This window comes from Haemorhous mexicanus, chromosome 1 (genome assembly GCF_027477595.1).
Source record: "Haemorhous mexicanus isolate bHaeMex1 chromosome 1, bHaeMex1.pri, whole genome shotgun sequence".
In the NCBI taxonomy this organism is placed as follows: Eukaryota; Metazoa; Chordata; class Aves; order Passeriformes; family Fringillidae; genus Haemorhous; species Haemorhous mexicanus.
This window is the reverse complement of record NC_082341.1, coordinates 68,299,761-68,322,563: the sequence shown is the minus strand read 5'-3', so window position 1 is coordinate 68,322,563 and position 22,803 is coordinate 68,299,761. Positions and strand designations below refer to the sequence as shown.

The 22,803-nt window shown below is 39.1% G+C and overlaps 1 protein-coding gene across 1 annotated transcript in view; it reads right to left on the bottom strand.

Annotated features, from left to right (window-relative positions):
* The window catches only part of LOC132330387 (uncharacterized), a 53,833-nt gene that overhangs the window by 6,227 nt on the left and 24,803 nt on the right, over window positions 1-22,803 (bottom strand). Inside the window, exon 4 of the mRNA XM_059852617.1 lies at window positions 7,074-7,283. Within this exon, the coding sequence (XP_059708600.1) occupies window positions 7,074-7,283 (210 nt within the window). The remainder of the gene's footprint in view (window positions 1-7,073; window positions 7,284-22,803) is intronic.

The window sequence follows — 22,803 nt, the reverse complement described above, 5'->3', positions numbered from 1 at the left end:
AAACAGACGCCAGTATGATTTAAAATTGAATATTCATATACAGAACAAGGCTATAATGCTGTAGTTCTGTATTTCAGTAATTTTTTGGTTCTCTGAAAGCCAGTGAGTCCTGCTGAAAAGGTCCAGCAGTGGCCCTCTCTCGTTCCTTTCCTGGTCCTCCTATCAGAGCACAGACAGCAGCATAGATAAGCAGGCCATGGCCACTTGGAGGAAAGAAATCTTTTTCCACATGACTCTGTGATTTTCTGGGGTACAGAGTGTATAAAACCTTCGATTTGTAGAACACTAGGGAGGGTGGTAATGGCCACAGGCTGCAAGGCTGCCTTCTGCTGCAAGGCTGCCTTCTGCATTTCCATCCTGTTGCAACATAGTTTTGACTGCAGCTGATAATAAATTCTCAATTAATAGAAACAGCTTCCATTTAACCTATACTTTACTGAAAAAAAAGCGAGGACATAATATTTTACTTCACAGGGAAAACAACCTGAAACAGAAGATTTGGAGAAATAACTTCTGCTCACCTGAGACACGTGCCCATCCACTTCATCTGCAGCAGAGGGATTGGTTTATCCACCACAAGTGCAAGGAGCAACAGACTGGGTCCATTTCAAGACAGGGCTTACTTGTCACATGTGAGATGAGCTGGATCAACTTAAGAACAAAGCATACAAGCACAAGATTTCTCCAGGAAATCTCTTTTTCCTTGTTCTCATCTTTTCAATGGGATGAAAAGAGCTGCCTGGACAACTAATTTCTTTCTTAAACTGATTACCTTTAATTAAATTATAACATTAAAGGAGAAATATATGCTGGTAACAATAACCTAAAACAGTCTGGTTTACTTCTTATTTGAAGTGAAACTTGCTATACTGCCACAACCCTCAACAAAAGGGCTGTAAGTTTGCAGGGTGTACTGATCCAATTGCCTGTGTCCCTGGGAGTATCCCTTAGCAGAGTTGGTAAAATGCATGATTCCCAACTGAACCTCAATGCATGTTGAGAGAGATCTGGCTCCCACTGAATGCAGTTGCAAAATATATTACGTTTTTAATGGGACAAGATTAAATCTCAGAATTAGGCAGGCAGAACATGGAAAAGCCCGTTCACCCCACCAGTATGTACACATCTACATGCATTATTCATTCTTCTGTGGGACAAACCTTTCCTGTTAATCCCTGCTTTTCTAGGGATTTCCAGGAAATCAACTCATGGTTGGTTTGAATTAGCCACGTTTGTGGATGACCTGGCATGAAGCTGCTGAAGCCAGCCAAAGTGGGTCAGTTTAGACCAAGTAATTACCTTTGCCCAGCCTCTCTCCCAGCCAGAGCATCCTCACCCACTGCCCAGAGCTGGCCCAGCTTACAGGAAAGCCAAAGCTGTTCTGTTCCCTCCCAGTGTCTGGTGAGATGAGGATGAAGTCATGAGGAAGGGCACCAACCTCAGGTACTGATCTGGAGCAATCCTCCCTCTTTCTCTCCTCCACAGACCTTTAGTGACCACTGAAGTGAGACTCTTCATGAAAACAGCACATGGGGCTTGTGCAGTAAACGTGGTGAATTTGTTCCTTTAACGAAATTAGGGCCAGAAAAAGCTGCACTTGCATCCATGTATAAACTGTGCTGGAGTCAACTGCACGGCTTATGCACACACAGGGGAAAAAATAGGGCCCAATATTCATAGCAACACTGTGTATAAAAAAAAGAATTTGTGGAATTAAGAATAAAACATGAGGCAATTTGTTGATTTGCCCAGGGAATATAAGAGAGCAACAAATGTGTAGATTATTCTAAGGTTGTTTTTTAGTGTCATTATCAGATCCAAGAACTGTATATAAAAGCATGCAGTCCTTCACATGCTAAAAGTATAGTTTGCTCAAACAATTGTAAAATATTCAGTATTCTTAAGATTAAATATCTGAATATTGCTTCTGAAGGAACAGCTGTCAGCTTAAATCTAAAGTCTAGTTTGTTTACTGGCTGTATTTTATATCTGTTAGAAAATGACACCAAATGGCAATAAAATTGTTGTAAGTATTCTACTGGGGACTATAAATGCCCTTTGGTTACAGTGTACATATCTTTATACATAATTCCAGTATATTTTCCCTAGAATTATGTTAAATATGTAAAAAGCCTTTTCTCATAAAGGTAAAAATGCTAGATGTTTCCAAGCTGTAATTTAGCATTAGTGTCAAGATTGCTTCAGAAAATAAGCTACGGTTACAGTTTCATTCTTTTTAAGTGTCACTCAGCATACCATATCTGATCTTGTATTCAAAATAAACTTATATGATTTTATTCACTTTTCCAGAAGTGCAGGAGGGTTTAGACATAATTTATAGCATATGGATTGATGTAAATAGCTTAAACTAAGTAATTGGCTAGTCACCTACGCTGTCTTATCCTATTACTGCTAGGTACTTTTCAAGTAATTAGGGAAAACAGATCTCTTTTATCCAGTAAGTTTAAATTGGATGAATCCTTGACATTTGTGAAAGCTTATTTGATAGATAAAATCATACTATACAAAAACTTTCCCTACAATTCTGAGGTTTACTAGGCCTATAATAGGAAACTGATTTTTTGTTGAGTTAAAGTGACTTATCTTTGCCCTTTTAATAAGAAATCAACTCCAGTCAGCAACAGTCGAGATAAAAATCAGCAAGTTGGTGTTATCACCACGTAGACAGCAAACACGTACCACTATCATTAACTGTCCTGTGCATTGATTTCAAATATGTTTAAAATGTTAAAATTCAATCATTTCCTTTATATTACAATAACATCACATTAATGAATACCGAAAAGCATGAAAAGTGATTTATTTTGGGAAGGTCATTCCTTGGTTAGCCAACGGTTAAATTGAATTACTATAAAGGGGAAATATATTACAGGTAAAAAGGAAAATGGTTTTTATTGCATGTGAATTCTGTGAGTTTTACAATGCTTATGATAAAAAGACTGCACCTACAAGTTTAACCTCTATAATTTTTACGTTGCACATTTAAAAAAAAATCTTTTTATTTAACATTTCTAGGGCAATTTATACATGTCACCTTGTACTTAATGCTCCTCTTAAAACAGTTAGTTTTACCTCATCCCTATGAAACCTATAATACTACTTTTCACACCAGACATGAAATTTCTAGTTATACCAGGAAATCTGGACCTCTAATAGCAATACCACACAAAAAGAAATAAGTACTTTAAAGAAGCTATTACTTAGAGGACATTTATTCTTAGCTAGTGTACTTCTGCACACAGCACTTACAAACTGGCTTTGCTTACTGGGAAAAAAGAAAAAAAGAAAAAGAAAAAGAAAAAGAAAAAGAAAAAGAAAAAGAAAAAGAAAAAGAAAAAGAAAAAGAAAAAGAAAAAGAAAAAGAAAAAGAAAAAGAAAAAAAGAAATTATTATTAAAGTGAGCTTTGGTTCCTTGGAAAAAATTAGGGTCACATTGAAGTGATTTGCTGAATTAGGGCTATGAGAAGATCTTGCTTTTACTGAAGAATAAAAGAGTAGGATGAGGCTGTAAATATGAAGTGAGTTCCTTAGGAGGATCCAAGGATTTCACAGCAAGATTATGCAAAATTCCTCTTATGCCTGTCAAAGACTATCTGCAGATACAAAAACATATCTGAAGTTAAAGTCACCTAGAGTTGAGCACATGAATCTGAGGCAGAATCTGGCCTGGTGATTTCAGTGGTCTTCTCATGTTCCTCTGTTTGGCAAGAGAAACAGAGCTCCAGATCTCACCAGCCTGCACACACCCTCAGTTAGCTGAATGCAAGAATCTACTGCTTATGCTGGTGGTGCCCTCTGAACAATGCCTATATCTGTAAATACTTTTTCAAAGTTATTATAATTCCTGTGTTGTTTTCTCCAAATCACTCATTTCCTCCTATTAAACATATTCTTTTTGAAGAACACCCACCAAAACTTACCTACCCATCATGCTGTAAATGGCACAAAGCATTAAATATCTGATGGACAGATCTTAATCCCCAAATGCCTAAATTCATGAGGTTCCACTGTAGTATTTAGGAACAAGTGTTATGTCTCTTTCATGTGTGATTCCTGAAACTTACAGAGATTAAAATCAAAGTCTTTTCATTTTCCTATCTTCAGAGTTTCATGCCTTCAGAGTTTCATAATAAAAGGGAACAAGCAAACAAAACTTTACACTGAAATAATTACATTTTCACCTTTGGTATGTCACTGTAATAAAAAGGAGGATTGTTTCACAGGAAGAAGGTGCATGTAACCACCAGTTCCTAGATGCTGTTGAATTACTCCTTGCATTCCGCAGTTGTCCAACTGCACTAGCCCATCCAGAAGAACAAAATAAGTGAAAATTGATTGTTTTCTTACTCTGTGAACACTGCAGACCATGTAGATGTATATACAAAGGCAGGGCATGTCACAATTGCCACAGACCACCCCTGTTCTCACAAGTCGTGTCCCTACAGTCCCAACACAACATTTCATACAAATATCTAGTCTCTGGTGAGGAGAAAGAGGCGTGCTGATCATGAAGAAATAAGAAAGGCAGCTGTCATTTTTATGACAGAATGTCATAGAAATCTCCCTGTCTCCCTGTCTCTCCTATGACAGGGAGAAAGAATAGATCATACTCTCTGCCCTCACCAATGTAGAAGAAAAGCCTTCCCCCTTCCCCACTGCTGGAAAAGAGAGGAGGGGAATGAAAAGCTAAATGCAACCTCATCTTGTACGCATTCCAGAATAAAACAGGTAAGATTATGAAATTATATTATGTAGGTAGATTTCTGGTAAAGGGAAATTTATTTACACCAATGGGTGATCCAACGGAAGCTGATTAAATTTAGAATAAGAGGAGACTTCTGACCAAACAGACTGTAAGATCCAGAAAAATCTTCCATTGAGTCACTGGGAGCAAAATTTAATTTACCTAATCCTAACAGACCAGGGTTAGGTAACTAAATCACCTGAGTCTTTAGAACTAGCTCTAGATAGCCAAACTGAAACTGCTTGTACACAACAAATTGTCAACAGAGGGAGCAAGCTGAAAAGATTATTCCAAGAAGCACAGGTGCCTTTCGTCTCCTGCACTCTTAAAAACTATACATAACATTGCAATGCACACTTCAACTCCAAAACAATTTTCTAGCCCCACTCAAGTACCCCTGCTTGTCTAGCTGCAGCAAAGGGGGGAAAAAAAATGTTCCTGAGGGGTGACAACAGCAGCAAGTAGTAAAGCTCAGGTGTATTTTTCCCCATGGCAGCAAACTTCTCATCTGTCAGTGTATAGTTTTAAAATTCATTAAATATTCCTAATTTGGAACTGAAGTGGAAAGCCCTGACCTATAAAACACACAAATGTATAATTACATCTGTTATCAGCTAAATGTAAGATCTGTATATGACTTTACTGCAATTAAAGCACATTTCTTACATGTAATTGCATTTAGATCTACAAGTAAAAATGCTGTAAAGCATGCATTGATCTCCTAAATTAGATGTCCAGCTTTCAAGACAATGTGGTAAGACACAGTCATGGATTTTAGGGATAGGCTACCTTATGATCTGATGTGGGAAACCATCGAGAAGTGGCTTCAGCTATCCACATTATACATTGCTTACTTTGTGGATGCTGGAAGCTTCTCAAAACCTGGGAAGACAAAGCTACATCGTATGAGAACACATTTCTTCTCTCTCAGAAGTAAAAAACAGATTAATGAACTGAAACAGGGCACTGGATGAAGACTGCCTCAGGTGTTCAAAGACCCTCCTTCCAATGCCTGGTGGAAGCTGAATTAAATCTCACCACTGAAAAACTGAGAAAAACCATTCTACAAAAAGGTATATTTGTAACAGGCAGAAACTAGGAGTTGGGCCGCCTGGTTGACCTCCAACATGGAAAAGGAGTGTTTTTGCAAAAGTCTGGGCAATTATTCACATGAGGAGTTTCTTCAACAGATTTGGGCATGGACCTGGATTTGCCAGTTTCTTTGTTCCAGTAATTGGGTTCTACTTCATGTAGGCCACATGCCTTCTCTTGTTTTCTTTGGCCAGCTTGAAGACTCTGGTGTCTTCACTCTGGTGAATCACAAGTTCCCCAGGCAGAAAATTATGTTTGAAATCCTTGAGGACAGTTTCCTTTAAATTAAATTTTCCTTAAAAAGCCAAGTAGGGCAAAGACATTAAGAACAAAATCTTTAATGAAGAAATCAGCCTTGAACCATTAACCAAAGGAGCAGAAGCAATGTTTGCCTCATGCTGGAAAGATGTACTCGAACCTTCACCTTAGAAGTGTGCAGATGAAAATGTGTTTCATCATCACTTGGGCCAAGTTCTCTGTGATGATGCTCCTACTTCTTATCTGGGTAGGCAAGGTAATATTCTTTGACTCTACTTTCTCTTAAATGCCAATCTTTTTTTAAGAGTCTCTCAACACAAGACCAAAGGCAAAAAGGAAATGTTCTTCTTCAAAGCACTTAGAACAAAAATGGCAAAGCAATGAACAAAATGCAGCCCATGAAACAAGTAATGGGTGATACATCTCTTTAATAACATCCTGTATTGTATTTTAGTGCACAAGCTGCTGAAATGCTGACAACATCCAAGATTCAATCTAAAACATACAAGATGCCAGTAGGTAATCTAACTGTGCCTTAGCTCTGTGTATCTGAGTACAAACTAAGTGAATGACCATACTCGTAGTAATAGCTGCCCGTTAAATGTGCACAGTCCTTACCTTGTATATTTATATATAATAACTCCTGCACAGAATGACTTTATGTGGTTCTAAGTGATATATATTTATAAATAATCTCTGTGTGTGTAGTTTCAATGTATATCTTACATAATTGCCTTTAAATGGCTCTATAAACAATCCAAAATTGCTACTTTGCACTGCAAAAGCATTAACTCATTGATTATACACTTCTGTTCAGGAGTGAGGTCTTCCTACAGTTTTCAGTGTGTATTTTGGGCAGGGTCAGGCACGGCCTTTTTTCCTCTTTTGACTGTGCCTAGCTCTGAAATGCACCCCTTTGCCTTCAAAATCTGGCAGCGAGGAGCCTGCTCGGACCTACCTCAATGATAGCCCCATCAGGCAGCCTGAGGAAGCGCCTGTAGAGCTCCTGGAAGCCGCTGAGGTGAACCGTGTAGACACAGACGTGAACAGTGGTGCTACCTTCCCAGCTGGCTGCAGCGTCAGGGATTTCATCCTGGAGCTGGAGGTCACAGCTGGAGCCACCAGGCTGGCTGGCGTGGTCCTTCCAGATGTAATCAGACACTGCCACCTAGTGAAAGACAGCCCCCCCGCCCCCCGGACACACACACACACAGAGGCCCCCCGCCCCCCACCAAAGGAACATATTTAATTAACTTCTGGCAAGAGCTTAACCGATTTAAAATGATTTTACAATAAATCTGCAAAGCCTGTACCATATGCAGTGCTTGCACACAGTTCTCTACTACATATTTTTTTATGACATAGATCTAAATAGAGGAGATAGACAAATCCCCAGTGTATATTCTATAAAGTTAATTCTGCACAGATGAAGCTGTAATTGACTCCCGTATTAACCAAAAGTAGGGAGATCAAGCAGGGTAGGTTAAACAATAAAATGGCAATGCTGATTAAAAAAAAAAAGCTTCCCAAGAATTTTGTGAGAGAGTATTTGTATTTCTCTCTCTTTGAGAAGCCTTTGCTCCTGTACCCACAAGCACTTTTCAGTCTCTGATCTCTGTATTATATTAAAATAACCTTGTGCTGCTAACTGAATTGTAGATGAGGCAGAGTAAATTAGGTGTATTTTAGGGCATTGTGTAAAGCTAGTTTATTAACAGTCACCTAGCTTCCTAGTTTGCTCTAAAAATGTTTGCTTTGGTAGGTTTTGTATGTCCCTACATCAGTCAGAATTTCCATTTAGCCCCTTTCATGTTAATTCTTTGCACAGGCTGAGCAGAATTCAAGGCCTCAGACGGATCATGGCACAAGGCTTAAGCACTCTTTATCCTTAACTAGAAATGATGATGAGAAGCATTATTTTTATACTTCCCCTGAAGTGCAAACATAAGCTTTTTAACCCTCACTTTTGCAAGACCTTTTTGTCATTCATTTTCTCCCAGGAGATGCTACTCCTGTATATTGCTACATCCTTACAATACATCAGCATGCTCTTCCCTAACACCTCTATTTCATGTAGACAAAATACCACTTTTGCTGGCCTAGCATGAGCTTTTTCTTTCAAGAATGTGTATTACACTGGCAGAAATGATTGGAACTTACTCACAAAGCTAGCTAAGGAAAAGATAGGTACATCAAAACCTTCTTCTGCATACTCTTGCTTTTAGTTTTTGCTGAAATGAAGAGGTCAGATTCTTACAAGAGACCGCAAAAACCAGATACAAATTTTTCCCCTCACTTGGGAAAAGTTAGATTTAGCTCAGTTTGCTTGTGTTCCAGTTCACATTTCCTCAGCTGTTCTTACGCATTACGAGGAATCCCATAACTAGCACAGTGTGCCAATGCCACAATCCTGACATGCGTGCTGCTATTATGAGACACTGCCCAAGGAGAGGATTTGTTTTAGGTGAATTAAGAAAGCAAGAACACATATAGAAAATTATCTCCAACTCTTTTCCAGGAACAACAGAACAATAGGATACTTCATTTTAGCACCAGCTTCCATTTACATCAGCCCTAATAAATTTTTTTACATTTTTAAAAATGGAAAGGTCATCTGTAATTTAAGGTAAAATAAGGGCAATCTGTATTTTCCACACCAAAGTCTCTGGGGTTCAAAGGCTTTCATTCAGGACAACAATATTAAGAACATACAGGAGCAATATTAGGAACATACAGTGGCCATAAGGACAGGACAAGGCCTGTATTTTCTTCTGTCTAGCACACAAGACAGAGCCCTGCATTACACAGTGCTCCATAAGAATTAACATGGCCAGTGGTTTCAAGAAAGCAGGAAGGCAACTTCCATTGGTACAGTGCGAGCCCAGAGGAGCAGCTGCAAGAGCTGCCACCCCACAGCCCCTGCAGTGTTTACCCTCCTCTCTCATCCCAGTGTTTCACTACCAGAACCTCTAACCTGTCCAATTCAAGAGCACCAAGGCTCTCCTGGCCTCATGTCTCCTCCCTGATCTATGGCTTCAGGAAAGATAGATGGTTGAGAGACCCAGCTCAGAACCTCAGTCTACAGGAAACACAGCAAACAGGATGATTCTGTCTCAATCCTCTTTTATGCTAGATGCATTTTTCCCTGCATTGCTAGCTTCTTTTCTTCAAAATTTTCTTTCCTCCTGAATCAGTCCCATGCTTTCCCCTGCTTCTTGTCTGACCTTCATCTTATCTCACTTTCACTGAATCTGCTTGCTCTTCTCTTGTGCTTGTCCCTATCAACTAGCAGAGGGCTTATTTACTGTGTGTTTTGCAAGCCACGGATATGAACACCACTTCCTTCTTTTCAGCTCTGTTTGGTCTGTTTGAGCTGTGAGCTCTGGGGGCAAAAATATGCATTCTGTACTTGTCCAGCACAGGGAAGAGCATGGATCTTCCACTACTTTCACACAAATAAATTACCACCTATTTTTTCAATCAGTGCCAGATCTGAGTGTAATTTACAACTCTCAAATGGTACTGTGGGGAAGCCCAAGCCATGTTACTCAAACCTTTGTGCCTGAACAAACCTTCACCATGCCAGGGCAAAGACCTCCTTTGGAAGTTCTTGACTCTAGGTGCCATTCCCAGAACACCATATCCATATGGGACCAGGTATGGCATCAGAAGTCCCTGTCTTCCTCCCCAAGAGCAGAAAATTCTGCAGGATAGTGGGAGTAAATAAACCCGTCTGATCTGTGATCACATTTCAAGATCTGGTGAACTCCCTCTGAGGACATTGATGGGACTAGCCAAAAGAACATTGTTCTGCATGTCCTCCTCCCATTCCCCTGCCCCACCCCACCAAAATAAACCTAAAAGCACAGACTGATCATCTGACAACTGAAAGAGAAAAGGCACTGCCAAAACTGATGGGGCTGTGGTGAGTTGCATAGCCTTGGTCTGGGGTGGGCACTAGGAAGGAAGGAAAGAGGACCCTTCGCTGGAGCGTCACTCATTAACTCGTCCTCAAAGTCACCTGGTAGTGTGAGTTTGCCTGAAAGCAGGCTCTTCAATATGTGGAGGGATATAACATTGGAATACCACTCCCAGGAAGGGGGAGCAGCTCTGTTTGTGGCTGTGGATTTCTAGACCCCTTTCCATTCCTTCCTTGCTAGCACCATCTGAAAGTATTTGGCAGACAGATGTCCACTGCCTTGAAACTCTCAAAACACATTTCTGTGAAGTGATAGGTCACTAGAGAGCTGCTGTGGCCTACATAACCTGAAGTGAGCTCCAAAAGTAAACTGTACTGTCATCTGAAATTTCTATCATTAAGTTAATCAAAAATGTCCATTCATTTCTACAGGAATACAATATGAGTTAATAAATCCATCGAGACAGGCTAGTCAAGAGACTGTGCATATAGGACATGTCAGAGAAACTGAAGTTAGCAGTGATCTAGATTCACGAGGGCTGACAAGAAACCACAAAATGCCAGAGCAATGTACAGTAATCCTTAAATGAAATTCATCTTTCAGCAGAAAAACACATTAAGGATGGTAATTCAATGATAAAAGAGGCAGGCCAGAACAGGTTCAAATGCTGAATATTTCACAACATAACTTAATTAAAGCGGGACTGTGAAGCTGTTAATCGCTTTATAATAGTTCAGCTTGAAATGAGGTCTGATGTGCGTGCCCTTATAGTTTATTTGTTTATATTATTATAATCATAAAATGTTATGTCGACCTAATGCAAATGTACAGTTTTCACTGGCCTTCATTATGTTGGCAGTTTTTTCTCCTTTTGGTCCTCCTATTTTTGTGCAAGTATGAGAAGGGAAGAACTGGGAGGAAGGGTCATGAATTTAGGTCAGAACAGATGATTCACTAAGTCTCATGTGGGTTTAAGTCTTATTAATAATTTTAATACCTTCTTCCTTGACAACAATTATTTCAATCACTGCTCCTTTAGCATACACTGTGACGTAAAAATGCAGGTTTTAAGAGAATGGAACTGGTTTCTCCTACAAAAAAGGTAAATTATGTCAACCCTTTGGAAATTATAGGGCATAACCTAGAAAAAAGACAAGAATACATTTGTAAGTACAAATACAAATGTATTTTGTTGTATAAATGCATTATGCCACACCAAGTGTAGAGAGATACGTTATTGAAGTACAACACATTTTAAACACAAATATATTTTGATAATTGCATATTTATAAATATATTACACAACTGAGGCACAGCCAATTATAATTACCAATATTTCTGAGGTCAGGGTACGGAAAATGCCATGCTAGTGTGTAAAGGTACTGTGATGTTTTCTATTGTTTGACAGCTTTTGTGAAAGAAGAAAGACTATTTCCTCAGATTTTCTGAGCTGCAGTGAGAATGAGAGGAAGACTGACTTCTAGTGTCTAAAAACAAAGACATCAGCATGAAAAAGCTCTTTTAAAAAGTTGAGAAATATACATGTGTGTCCAAACACTTGATTATGATTCTTAACTGTTTGCAGCAGCATGATTATTAGCTATGTCATGTGAATCAATTCCAGGCTCATGCATTGCAAAATGTATAAAAAAAACTATTTGAAAACAGCATTCAAAAAAATGCATAAAATGAGTCAAATGGATCAAATCAACCAACTGAGAATGGGTGGAACTGAACACTGGTCATGACAAATAATTAGTAGAAGTTACAAGCTGTTAACTTTAGTCAAAAGGGCAAAAAGCTGTTGAAATGATAGGGGAAAAAAAAAGACATCAAAAGTCAAGAGTGCCATATTTACTTCAAGTAACTTTCATAAACATGGTAAATGCATTTTCTGTGGTAAGAGTCGTAAATATGGGAATTACTGTCCTGGAGGCAATCTTTGTTAAACCAGCGTAGCTTTACAATTAAAAAAACAAAAGCTGGCTAGTGCTAACCTCTGAGGGAAGCACAGCACCCCTTAAGCATTGCAAACCCCATTTCTGACAAACTGTTGCTAAAAACCTTGCCATCAAGGTCTAGTAAAAGAAGAATTTACATGGAAATATCTAAAATCATCCCTCCTGTTGTGTCAAAGGCACCTTGGTGGTGTCCAGATTCCAGTGAGGTTGTCACTGGACCTCAGCTGGAATCAGATGTGACAGTGGGGAAAGTTTCCAAGCCACTGTAGGAAGGATGGGGCACTTCACAAGTCATGAAAATCAACTCAGTTTGAATAAATCATGAAATTGGAGAAATGGCAAGCAAAAGCAAGAACAAGAAAAGCTATTAGGATTGCCAAAAATCATACCACCACGAGAAAGCCACACCAACACCCCTCCCGTTTAACCCTTACACGCACAAAGCGCTCACGCACGTTTATGCGAGTGCAGCGTGCTTTGGTGGGACAGCGGTGTGTGCTCTCCTTCCTGGGACAATAATGAGCCATGGGAGTGTCTCAGGTTAGCAAAGGCCTTTGTGGGCTCCTGGTAACTCTGCAGAGAGATACCTTGTTTCTAGATCATCCTATTTATCAACATAATGGACCAGCATAAGCGACCAGTAGTATCCGGGAATTGTTTGTTTCAAATTATGAATGCCTGAAGCATTGTTGTTACAGTCTTCCCTGATTTATTTAACAAACAGACATGGACAGACTAAATGGTGAAAAAAAGGCATACACAGAGAATAACCTCTTTGTAAATGGCTAAGGAGAAATCCGAGAATAGATTTATGGAAAGCTGCTTAGCACCATAGCACTAGGAAACAGCAGCAGGTCTTTTTGTTTCTGATTTGCAATAGCATCCTATTTATGGATATGTCCAGTGAACAACAATGCAGATCTTTTCTAGGGAATGATTTTCATCTCCTGCTTTTAGATGTTGCAAAGTGCAGCCACATATTCTGTTGCTAAACTGCACACCCTGCTTGTGTAGTCTGCTGCTCACCATCCCATTTTTTCAGATCTCAATCTGTTGTGGTTTTACGTGTCCACACTTCAGTCACCCATTAAAAAAAAACAAATGTAGAAATAGTCTCTTCCAAACAATAATAAATCTGGGGGAGGGAGGGGAAGTCATCTCAAGAATTAATTCAAGGAAAACTGATATTCAATGCAGAAAAAACCTTAGTGAGTAAAAATTAAAGGCCACAGCTTTCTTGCATTTCCTTGTGCATAGAAATGTCTTTGTCCATTGATTTGCCCTAAGGAAAGGAGAAAAAAATACATCCCCGTCCTACACCAGAGAATCCTGCTATCTTCCAAGCCCAGAGTAGGTTTGGTTCAGATCGGCAAGAGAAATCTCTCTCCATGCCTCATTTCCCAAATTTTACAAGGGATGCTGGAATCAGTTACTTAAGACAGCATCTTCAGTAACTTCAGACAGACAGGATGTTATATACAAAAGTGTTTAGGAAAAGTTATTTTTCCTATGGAAGTCAGGATTTTAATGCATACAAGGGCATATCTGTGTAAATAAGAGTGTCTGCTATTCATTATCTGCTCATCAACATTTGTTATTCATTACTCATTTGTTTACAAATGTAATGCAGTCAGAAAGCAGAAATAATACTATATGACTTTGGTGACCAAAAATATACCAGAAACAACAAATAGTAAATAGATCCATGGAGCAGTTCATCTTATGGGATAAAGTTTGCCCACAGAAGACATTCTGTGAAAAATTTGTGAAAATAACCCTGACAGATCTGTAAGTTACAATGAAGTTCAAAACTAATATGTAAACAGAAAACAAAGGAGCTAAGTTTGTCAACTAATTTATTGGCAATGAGCATTTTATTTTTACTGTTTGGAACTGATTAAATGCAGAGAAAAGATAGCTAAAAGAAACAAGTCCATGTTCACAGATTTAACTAAATTTGTCCAAGACCTTGTGCATTCAAGATGTGTGTCTGGAAATGAGACAGGCTCTTAGTCACCTGTGACTTACATCAGATGGACAGATCTTTTCCTGGCAGTTAAATAACATTTTTAAACCTGAATCATTACATGAACAGTAAGCTGAGAACTTAAAATACATTGGACTAGTGGCTTCTTGTTGCATCTTCTTCAGCTTCAGAAAATTTCCTCCTGTGCAGGCAGTGGCATAATGCATCCTTGTGCTAGTGGGGTTGAGCAATTGTGCTCTTGTGGAAGGTGCCTTTTGAATTTTAATTTATATTTTCCCTTTTTTTAATTCAAACAATAGCAAATTTGCTGTAAAGTTTTGCTAAGTACCAAAATGTTCCTAGTTTGCCTGTTTAGATCCAGCTTTTTTTTGAAGCAGATGGAAGGAGTCTAAGAAAATGACAGTGAAAGAGAAAAGCAAATTTAAACACTTAGTAAAACATATGTGAACATCTGTGAAGGGTGGTTATCCTCTTATAGAAATACTGTAATTTTGCTCTGATCTTTCAGTAACCCTAATAAGTACACAGACTGCTCCAGCACAGATGTTAATTATTAGCAAACATTTACCACAGAATTATCTAGAACCTCTCACTCCCACTGCAGCCCCATTGCTTCAGCACTGTAGGGGCAGGTAGAAATGGGCTGCTTGCATAACAAGGAGTTAGCAGTCTGTGTTGAGATCAGAGGACATTTATGTGGCTACTTGCTTTAACTGCCCATAAATTATCTCCTCTGATTTTCCAGATAATCACCAGCAATCAGATGCTTTCTTGCAGACATCACTGCAGAAATAGGCCATGGAGGAAGAACTGAAAAAAAATGTTTCACAAACACCTCCCTGGCAAGGTGTTTGTGAAAGAGTAGTGGAGGGGCATGACATATTTTTGTAAGCTGTGGTGCTAAAGTAAATGCTGGTTTCGTTATGGAAAAGAAGGGAAGGAAGAAAATTAAGAAAGCAGAGGTTTGGGTATTTCTTTGTGATTAAGATATTGACACTCACCATTCTCATGTCATCCCCTCTGCCTTCTTCACTCCAAGGATGCTTTTTCTGCCTCCATAGGGCCAGCATCCCAATTGCAAGCTCATCAGAAACTAAACCCAAAGTGCCTCAATTGCCAAGGTATTTCCTTGTCAGTTTACTCTTTCTTTTTCTGTGCCAGGGTTTTGTTTTTGACACTTGCAAACAGTTTAACCATGCCTGGAATTGATGCTTCTCTAGAAATCTAGGAATGGAAATCCACTGTAGCAAGAAGAGACAAAGAGTAAAAGGCTCAGAGAAGTTTGCATGAGCCTTCAACAGGGTATGCAAACCAGTTGGGTCTGCCACACTTGCAAATGTAACTTGCAAGATCAGGCTGTCTCCCAAAGCTCTCTGAGTGTACCAAGAGCCTCTCAGCAATGTCTTCTTCCCTGCTTCAGTTAAGAAACCAGATAGCAAAATTCTTCTCACAATATTTTCCACTTGTAGCACCCTATTGCAAAAACGGCCCCTTTGCGGAATTTCAGCAGTTTTGTCTTCAGTTCAAATAGGAACCATGAAATGTACAAAAAAATAATTTATAAACAAAGCAGAAATGACTGCTAGGAACCCTAAGAAATGGTTTATGGTACAGCTTAAAGTTTTGTGCAAAGGTGGGGCGTGATTTTATGCATGCAGGAAAGATACTGTTGGCATTTGATTTTACCTTAACTAGTTTACTATTTCTGAATTAAAAGTTACTGTCTGAGATATCCAGAAACAATTGTATTGTATTACTGAATTTGATGTGCTTGGTTTGTAGAAAAATGGTTTAGTCTACTGTGACCAATTGCCTATTATAATAAAGCTTATTATTAATGGAGTATACTCTTATATCCTTATTTTTTCCTTCTTGGAAGATAGCAGAGTTCAGCATCCGATAAACATGTAAATTGCCTTTTTCTTTTCACACAGGACAGATTTCAACTTCTGAACCAGCAGTCAACAAAGATTCCCCCAGCTGCTAGGAAAAAAAAAAAGTAAGTATTTGTGAAGAAAGGCATAATAAGATCAGAGGGAAGCCTGTCATAAAAATGCACATTGCATAATACATGATGGATCAGTTCTATTATTTAACTTTTGCATAGATATAACAATACAGAGATATGCTAACCATCATAGTCAGCATTAATTTACAGTGGGAAAAATAATTAGAATCTCACTTTTTCTGAAGAATGGAGTGAAAATGTAAACAATGCTTCCCTCCAGGCAAGTGCTTTATCAACTTGACAGGTGCATTTGAATTTCCATGGGTGGGGGACATAATAGGTTATTTATGTGTCATTTTAATAGAAAGGCCCAACCATCAAGATGGACAGGAGACTTTATCAGTACTGCTGTTTGCAACTAATCCACCAATTTAATACCCCATGAAAATACCTGCAACAAAACCTGGACATTTTTCTTTTCCACTCCATTATAGGCAAATCAATATGGGTGCTATTCATCTCAAATCTTTGGCTCAGCAGGTGCCCACTACACAGAGCTCCTCACAACACTGGTGCACTGGCACAGCCACATAAACATAGACACTTTGACTTCTGGTGCCATCAGTGACTCCACAATAGGATCACAACAGTGCACTCGGATCCCTCGTTTGCCCCTACATAGAAGTAAGCAACCAGAAAATCTTTTTTCTAAGGCTCTTTTTGTTCTTGTTTTTGTTTGGTTTTGAGAAGAAGAAATCCAGGACTTTTTTGTTTAAGTTTCTGATTACGATAATTTTATCAGAAGTAGCCACTCACTAATTTTCATAAACAGTATATTCCTGGCTGGAGAATAGCCACAAGCCAGAAAAATATTGTACATCTCCTAGCTGTAACATGTTTCTTTACACAAGTTTGCCATGAAAAAGAAAGATGTCAAAATGTGTACTCTAGTCACACCTTCTTGTGCATTAGCTCTGATAAATGCTGCCTTTTTTTGTTCTGGGTAGGGCTGTGACATTGAGTGACATACAGACCCAGTGTGACCCAGGGTAAATTTGGTATCCATGCTGCAATTTCTTCTTCCTCTTCCCTCTTTAATACTGTCAACTGCATGAGCACAGGGTCCCCCTGCACTTATCCACACAGTTACTGCTGCCACATTTTTAACACACAGCATATACTGATAGCCCTGGTGTGTGTGTGTGTGTGTGTGTGTGTGTGTGTGTGTGCCCAGTCAGAATCAGCCTGATCCACACCAGAAAAAAAGTATTTTCCATTAAGGAATTCTTAAAAAAACCCAACCATTTTTGAGAGCTGAAGGTTTCCATAGTTGCAAGTCCATCGTCCTCTGTGTGCAAAAATCCAGCTTGCAGATTCATGACCCACCAAGGTCTACATGGACTGGAAGACAGTCCCCAAGGAGCTTGAAAAGGTTTGAAATAGATCTAAGGAGGATGGAAGTAATGAGATCATCTGCCATTCCCATGTCCACTCAGAAGTGTGCTCTAGCTCTGAAGAGATAATTCTTTTCTAGCTAAGGCAGGTACAGCTCCAGAGATGTTTCAAGTATGTAACTGGAAGTATTGTTACACCCCCTGGGTAACCTCAGACTAGCTACTCCTGAAACTTTTTGCAAAAGCAAGCAATTCATAAGGACATAAACTTGATTAAAACCAGACCTGGGACATTTCCTATGCTCAGTCTTTCAGTCTGCAAAGCTCATGAATCCCTGTGGTTAATTAGGAAATATTACTCATAGTAAAATCCAGTTATAATAAAATGTATTTTGCCCAAACATAGCATCCTAATAAGTTTCAGAAATAGTCATTCCCCCATTTTCCTCCCACAGCTTCTAGTTTGGTGACCATGTCTTCTGGTAGGAGGACAATGCCACTTGTCCCACTTGCAGAGAAGGACTGCATACTGTCCTCTCTCCTGGGGGTCACTGAGGCGCTTACAGCAGTGAGGCCGGAGGCCAGATAAAATCCCCTGGGAGCAGTGTCAAGCAGTGCTTGCACTAGGACAAGGGAAGGGAGCCCTGGGAAGGGCACAGTCTAGGAGGGCATAATTTGAGCCCTCAGTCCACAAGAGGGGGAGGTAATATCTCTTTCATGTATGAAAGCACCTTATAGTTCACTCATATATTACCACAAGAGGTATATCACAAGTTACAAATGGTAAAGTGTGGAAAAGAAACCCAAATAAATTAAGCTAGTCCCAACTGATATATTAAAAGGCAGCTAAGTCTGAGTAGAAGACCATAATAGCAAAGAGACCAAACCTCAGGATCCTGGGTTGGCAAACCAAACAGATCTGGGAGTCTAAATTTTAACAAAGTTTTATACCAGAATCTATCTTTTGCTCTGCTTGGATAGCAATTCCTCCCACAAATCATGTAAGGAATGCAAGCAGTTCACCATCCTCATTACATCAGTCAGTGGACACTGAGCAGGAAGATGATTGTTTACTCCCTAATGATTTTGCTTCAATTCTGATTGCTTAATATAGCACAGGTTTCTTATCCACTCACAGAAAAACTAATGAAAGATGTTCTTATTTTATACTAGACTTCTGTTACGTAAAGAAAAGATTTAAAAAGGTGAACACTGAAAATTACTTTGCTCTGAGTAAAGATGACTGAGCTTTTGCTACAGGGAATACAAAAAATAGCACCTGTTACTGACATATCTATTTTCAAAAGGGAAAATTTTGAGAAAATTATTTGTAAAATTAACAATAGATCTTTAATAATATAGATCTGACGTCTTTTCACCATTTGTTGTAAGTAAATATGTCTCTTACAGTGAGATTTGTATCACATTGCATAAATCATTTCAGTAGAAAACATACTGTATCATAATTTAGATAGTACACTGAAGTAATTTCATATTTCATTAAAAAATATGTTTTCTGCTTTGCATGTGTGCTTGATTCACTGCATCTCTGGTGCTTTTATGGTGATGTAGCTACTTTGATCAAGTAAAATTAGAGTAAGGGACAGCAGCACAGGAATTTATCACACTCATACATTTCATATTATTTAACTGTAACCAGAACATTTCCACATTGTCAAAGAAAAACATATCAATCCACAGAATGGTAAGCATAGAAAAAATCAATCAAACTAGTGCATTATTTGAGAAGAAAAGGGGCACGTGTACCCAAGTGTAGTGTAATGCTTCTGAAGTTGGCAGAGTTAACAAAAACTTGGCTGATCTTTTTCAAGGATGGAGAGCACCAAGAGCTTTTTTTCTGGCTACTGAAATTAGTTTAGATTGATTTAACTGTCCACCCCAGTTTTATGGTACATGCAGAAGTGTGAGTTTCTAATCAGAACACCATTTCTCAGCTCTTTGCTGGTTTCTTTTCTCATTACATGGGATGGGGATCTTTTATGGGAAGGCGTGAACCCCATTCAAAGTAAATCAGAAAATACTCAACATATCCCTTACTCCCAGCACATTTTGATGGTTTGGTTTTAGAGAAATGCTTCCAAAAGGCTGTTGACTTCCGAAGTCTTGGCACATAGAAAGTGGAGATGCTCCATCTTTTTCTCAAGCTAAAATATATTTTGAGAAAAAATAATGAGAAAAATATTTTGAGATCTTTTCTGGGAGTTAATCTGGAAAAGGCATATTATGAAAAGATATTTTCTTTCATATTAAGGGCACATTTCCTGTAATTGCAAGAGGATCACCAGTCCTACTTGATTCTGCTCTTATTTAAGCACTTTCTAGCCAACTGTAACTTGGATTTCTAGTTAAGATTGCAGATTAAAGATCAGGCTATGTTAGTATGCAATCACCCATGAAAAGCACTCTTCTGTTTGCCCAGACTATCTGCTTTCTTGAAGCAGGACCAGCTTCAGGCATAACTAAAGCAGGCAGGTGCCTGGGACATGAGGTTGTCTTCTCCATCTCTTTTGCCTGCAGCAGTGCCCCAGCAGCCACACTGATGCCTGCTGCTGCAGCCAGGGAAGATCCTCATACTGGGCTGCTCCTCTGGAGACAGCAAGACCAAAGGTAGCTTGGGAGTCTCCATCATAACTGTGATGCAGCAGCCAAAACCACCCTGACCCTGTGGTAGCAGCATCCCATTTTACCTGTGCTGCAAAGAAACCTTGAATTTGAGATGCTGTGGACAAGGACTGATGACAATGGGATTTGTTCTTCTGGATTTAGCTAAAAGCAGCTGTAGTGTCCTATCTGGCAAAAGCCATTCCAACAGAATGCTAATTTGACTCCCAGAATTATATCATGTGTGGCCCCTTGGAACTCGAGCTATCTTAATCACTAAAGTGTGATCTTTATTAACTAATTTCAGAATCCCGTTTCTATCTCCTGGGATAACACTAGTATTTGTGAAACAAATGACCTCTCCAATTTCCAGCATAAATGGATTTATATAGACAATAATTCATTGAAATAGAATGGCTGGAAGAACTACTTTAATCTTCTCTGCCTTGAGATGTTGCAGTTCCATTTTCTAGACTTGTGTTTTCCTCACAGTTTGTTCATACCTCACAGATATATTAGCACGTAATATATAACTCTTTACTGATCCATTAGTCCACCTGTAACTCTTGGAGACAGTTCTATCTATTTCCCTTCAAAGCTTTCATCTGCACATTAGTATCTTCTGCTTTTTTCTACTCAGAAAGATGACAGAAGAAAAACCATAGACTTACAGAATCATGGAACTGTTTGGGTTGGAAGGGACCTTAAAGACTATCGAGTTTCAGACCCCTGCTGTGGGCAGGGACACTTCCACTAGACCAGGTTTCTTAAAGCCCCATCCAACCCAGCCCTGAAGAGTTCCAGTGATGGGGCATCCACAACTTCTCTGGACAACCTGTGCCAGTAACTTACCACTCTCAACAGTAAAGATTTTCTACCTAAAATGCTCTCAAAAGAACAGATAGCATCCAAGGCAGAAACAACCCAATTAGGTTCTGGTGCACCATCCCCTCATGTTCTCACATTCTTCTTGTTGGTTTGGGAATTTCAAGAGCAACTGCTTATAGAGTCAGCCACTATGTGGCAAGAAAAAAAGAAACCAGAATAAGCATTGGGTATTGTTAGAGTCCAGTTGGTCTCAGGCAGGAGGAAAGATGTGCAATGGGTTGAAACCTCAAAGATATTGTACAAAAAACTAGATCCAAACTAAGAGCTATGTTATACAGCAGGAGGGTTTCAGGTGAGTTGGAAAACTACAACTGTACATCAGAGAAAGATGCCTAAACTCAAATGTTTTGAGATCATTATTATCTTTAATGGTTTAAGTTTATTATTGCCAAAAATTGATGGGGAAAAAAAAAAAAAAGAACATTCTTTCATTACTAACTTCAACGCTGTTTTTATTCCACTTCTATACTGGTTACATATGAAAAAAAAGGTACATACCATAAATTTACTACATATTTTATGGAGAGTTTAGGCAGCATTAGATGCTCAGCTACCAAACAAATTACTTGATCTTTGTATCTTGTTCAGATAAAGGATTTAGGAGTGGCAAAGAATAAGGAAAAAGCAATTGAAGTGGTATGAACAAACTATGTTGATTTAGAAACCAAGCCAAATAAAAACCATTACAATAGAGTTTCAAAAAGTTATGTTTGCAATTTAAAATACCCATAGGGCAGATCTGACTTACATGACCAACACTTAATGTATAGTACGTGATAAGATGACACATGCAGTTTTGAAACTTGGCAGTAATTCAGAAAAAGAACACTTTGCTGGCCATTAACAATTTCTGAGCAATGTATACATTTTTTATATATGTCTGTAGTTGAGTTCCTGAGTGATTACAGTTATAACAGTGTCTTCTCATGTAATCTTAGGACACCAGAAGCTGCATGGCAAAATGAAAGTAAGGATTAATAAATGACCTCCCTCCTTGCTCATGCTAACAGTTCACTAAATTCACATCCAGCATTTCCTTTCTCCTATTAAATGCAAATGAAGAGAAGCTGACACAGATCTACAGGGGTACAAATGATACAAGAACCGAGATTGCACTTTAGTAAAGGGCCTTGAGGGGGGATGTGTGTGTGTGAGAGAGAGAGAGCAGGGAGGAGAAGCAGTGTGAGCACTATACTGAAATATTTTAGCATGCTTTAATGCACCTAAATAGTCTCATACAGGGAACTCGAGCTAAAATAGTAGGCAACAATGAGCAACCATAGTTTAACACTGCCAAAGTTTAAATAACATATCAAGATTCAGAGTTGTTGGGTTTTATGGTTTTGTTTGTGGAGGGTTTTTTTTGGAAATGCATGTGTATTTTTCAATGGAGCTGGTACTGACTTGCAGCTGTTTGATATTAGAGTCAAGACCTACCAGCCTTCAAACCTCACATTAGAAACAGACCTTTGGCCAAGTTGTGTCTTCGTTCAGACCTTGGCAACCCTGCTTACATCAGTGGAGGTAATTTGACCTCTCATTTGAATAACGCAGTGCCGTGATATGGTTCTGGTTTGTATTTTCTGTGATTGTTTCAGTCTAAATGCAACAACTCCCAGGATTGTGTGCGAGTTGAAAATGCCTTCCAGAGGTAACAGAGGCACAGATACAGGAATCATTTGTCCGATCTGACAAATCACGTGGCAGGCACAGGTCACAGCACCTTGCCAGTCTGGCAACAAACATACCTGCTAGGGCCTGTCCTTGCGCTGAAAGGATCAGAAAAGGTGCTGTGGGTGATGGCAAAGCAGCAGAAACCCAGAGCAGAGGGATCAGCTTCCTGGCACAAGTGAATTATGTGCGTGTACTTGATCTTTTGAATGAAGAAATGCCCCTTTTCTCTCTTCCTCTCTCTCTTCCTAGACACAGCCGAGTTCTAGAATAAGCAAAATTCAGCCCAGACCAGAG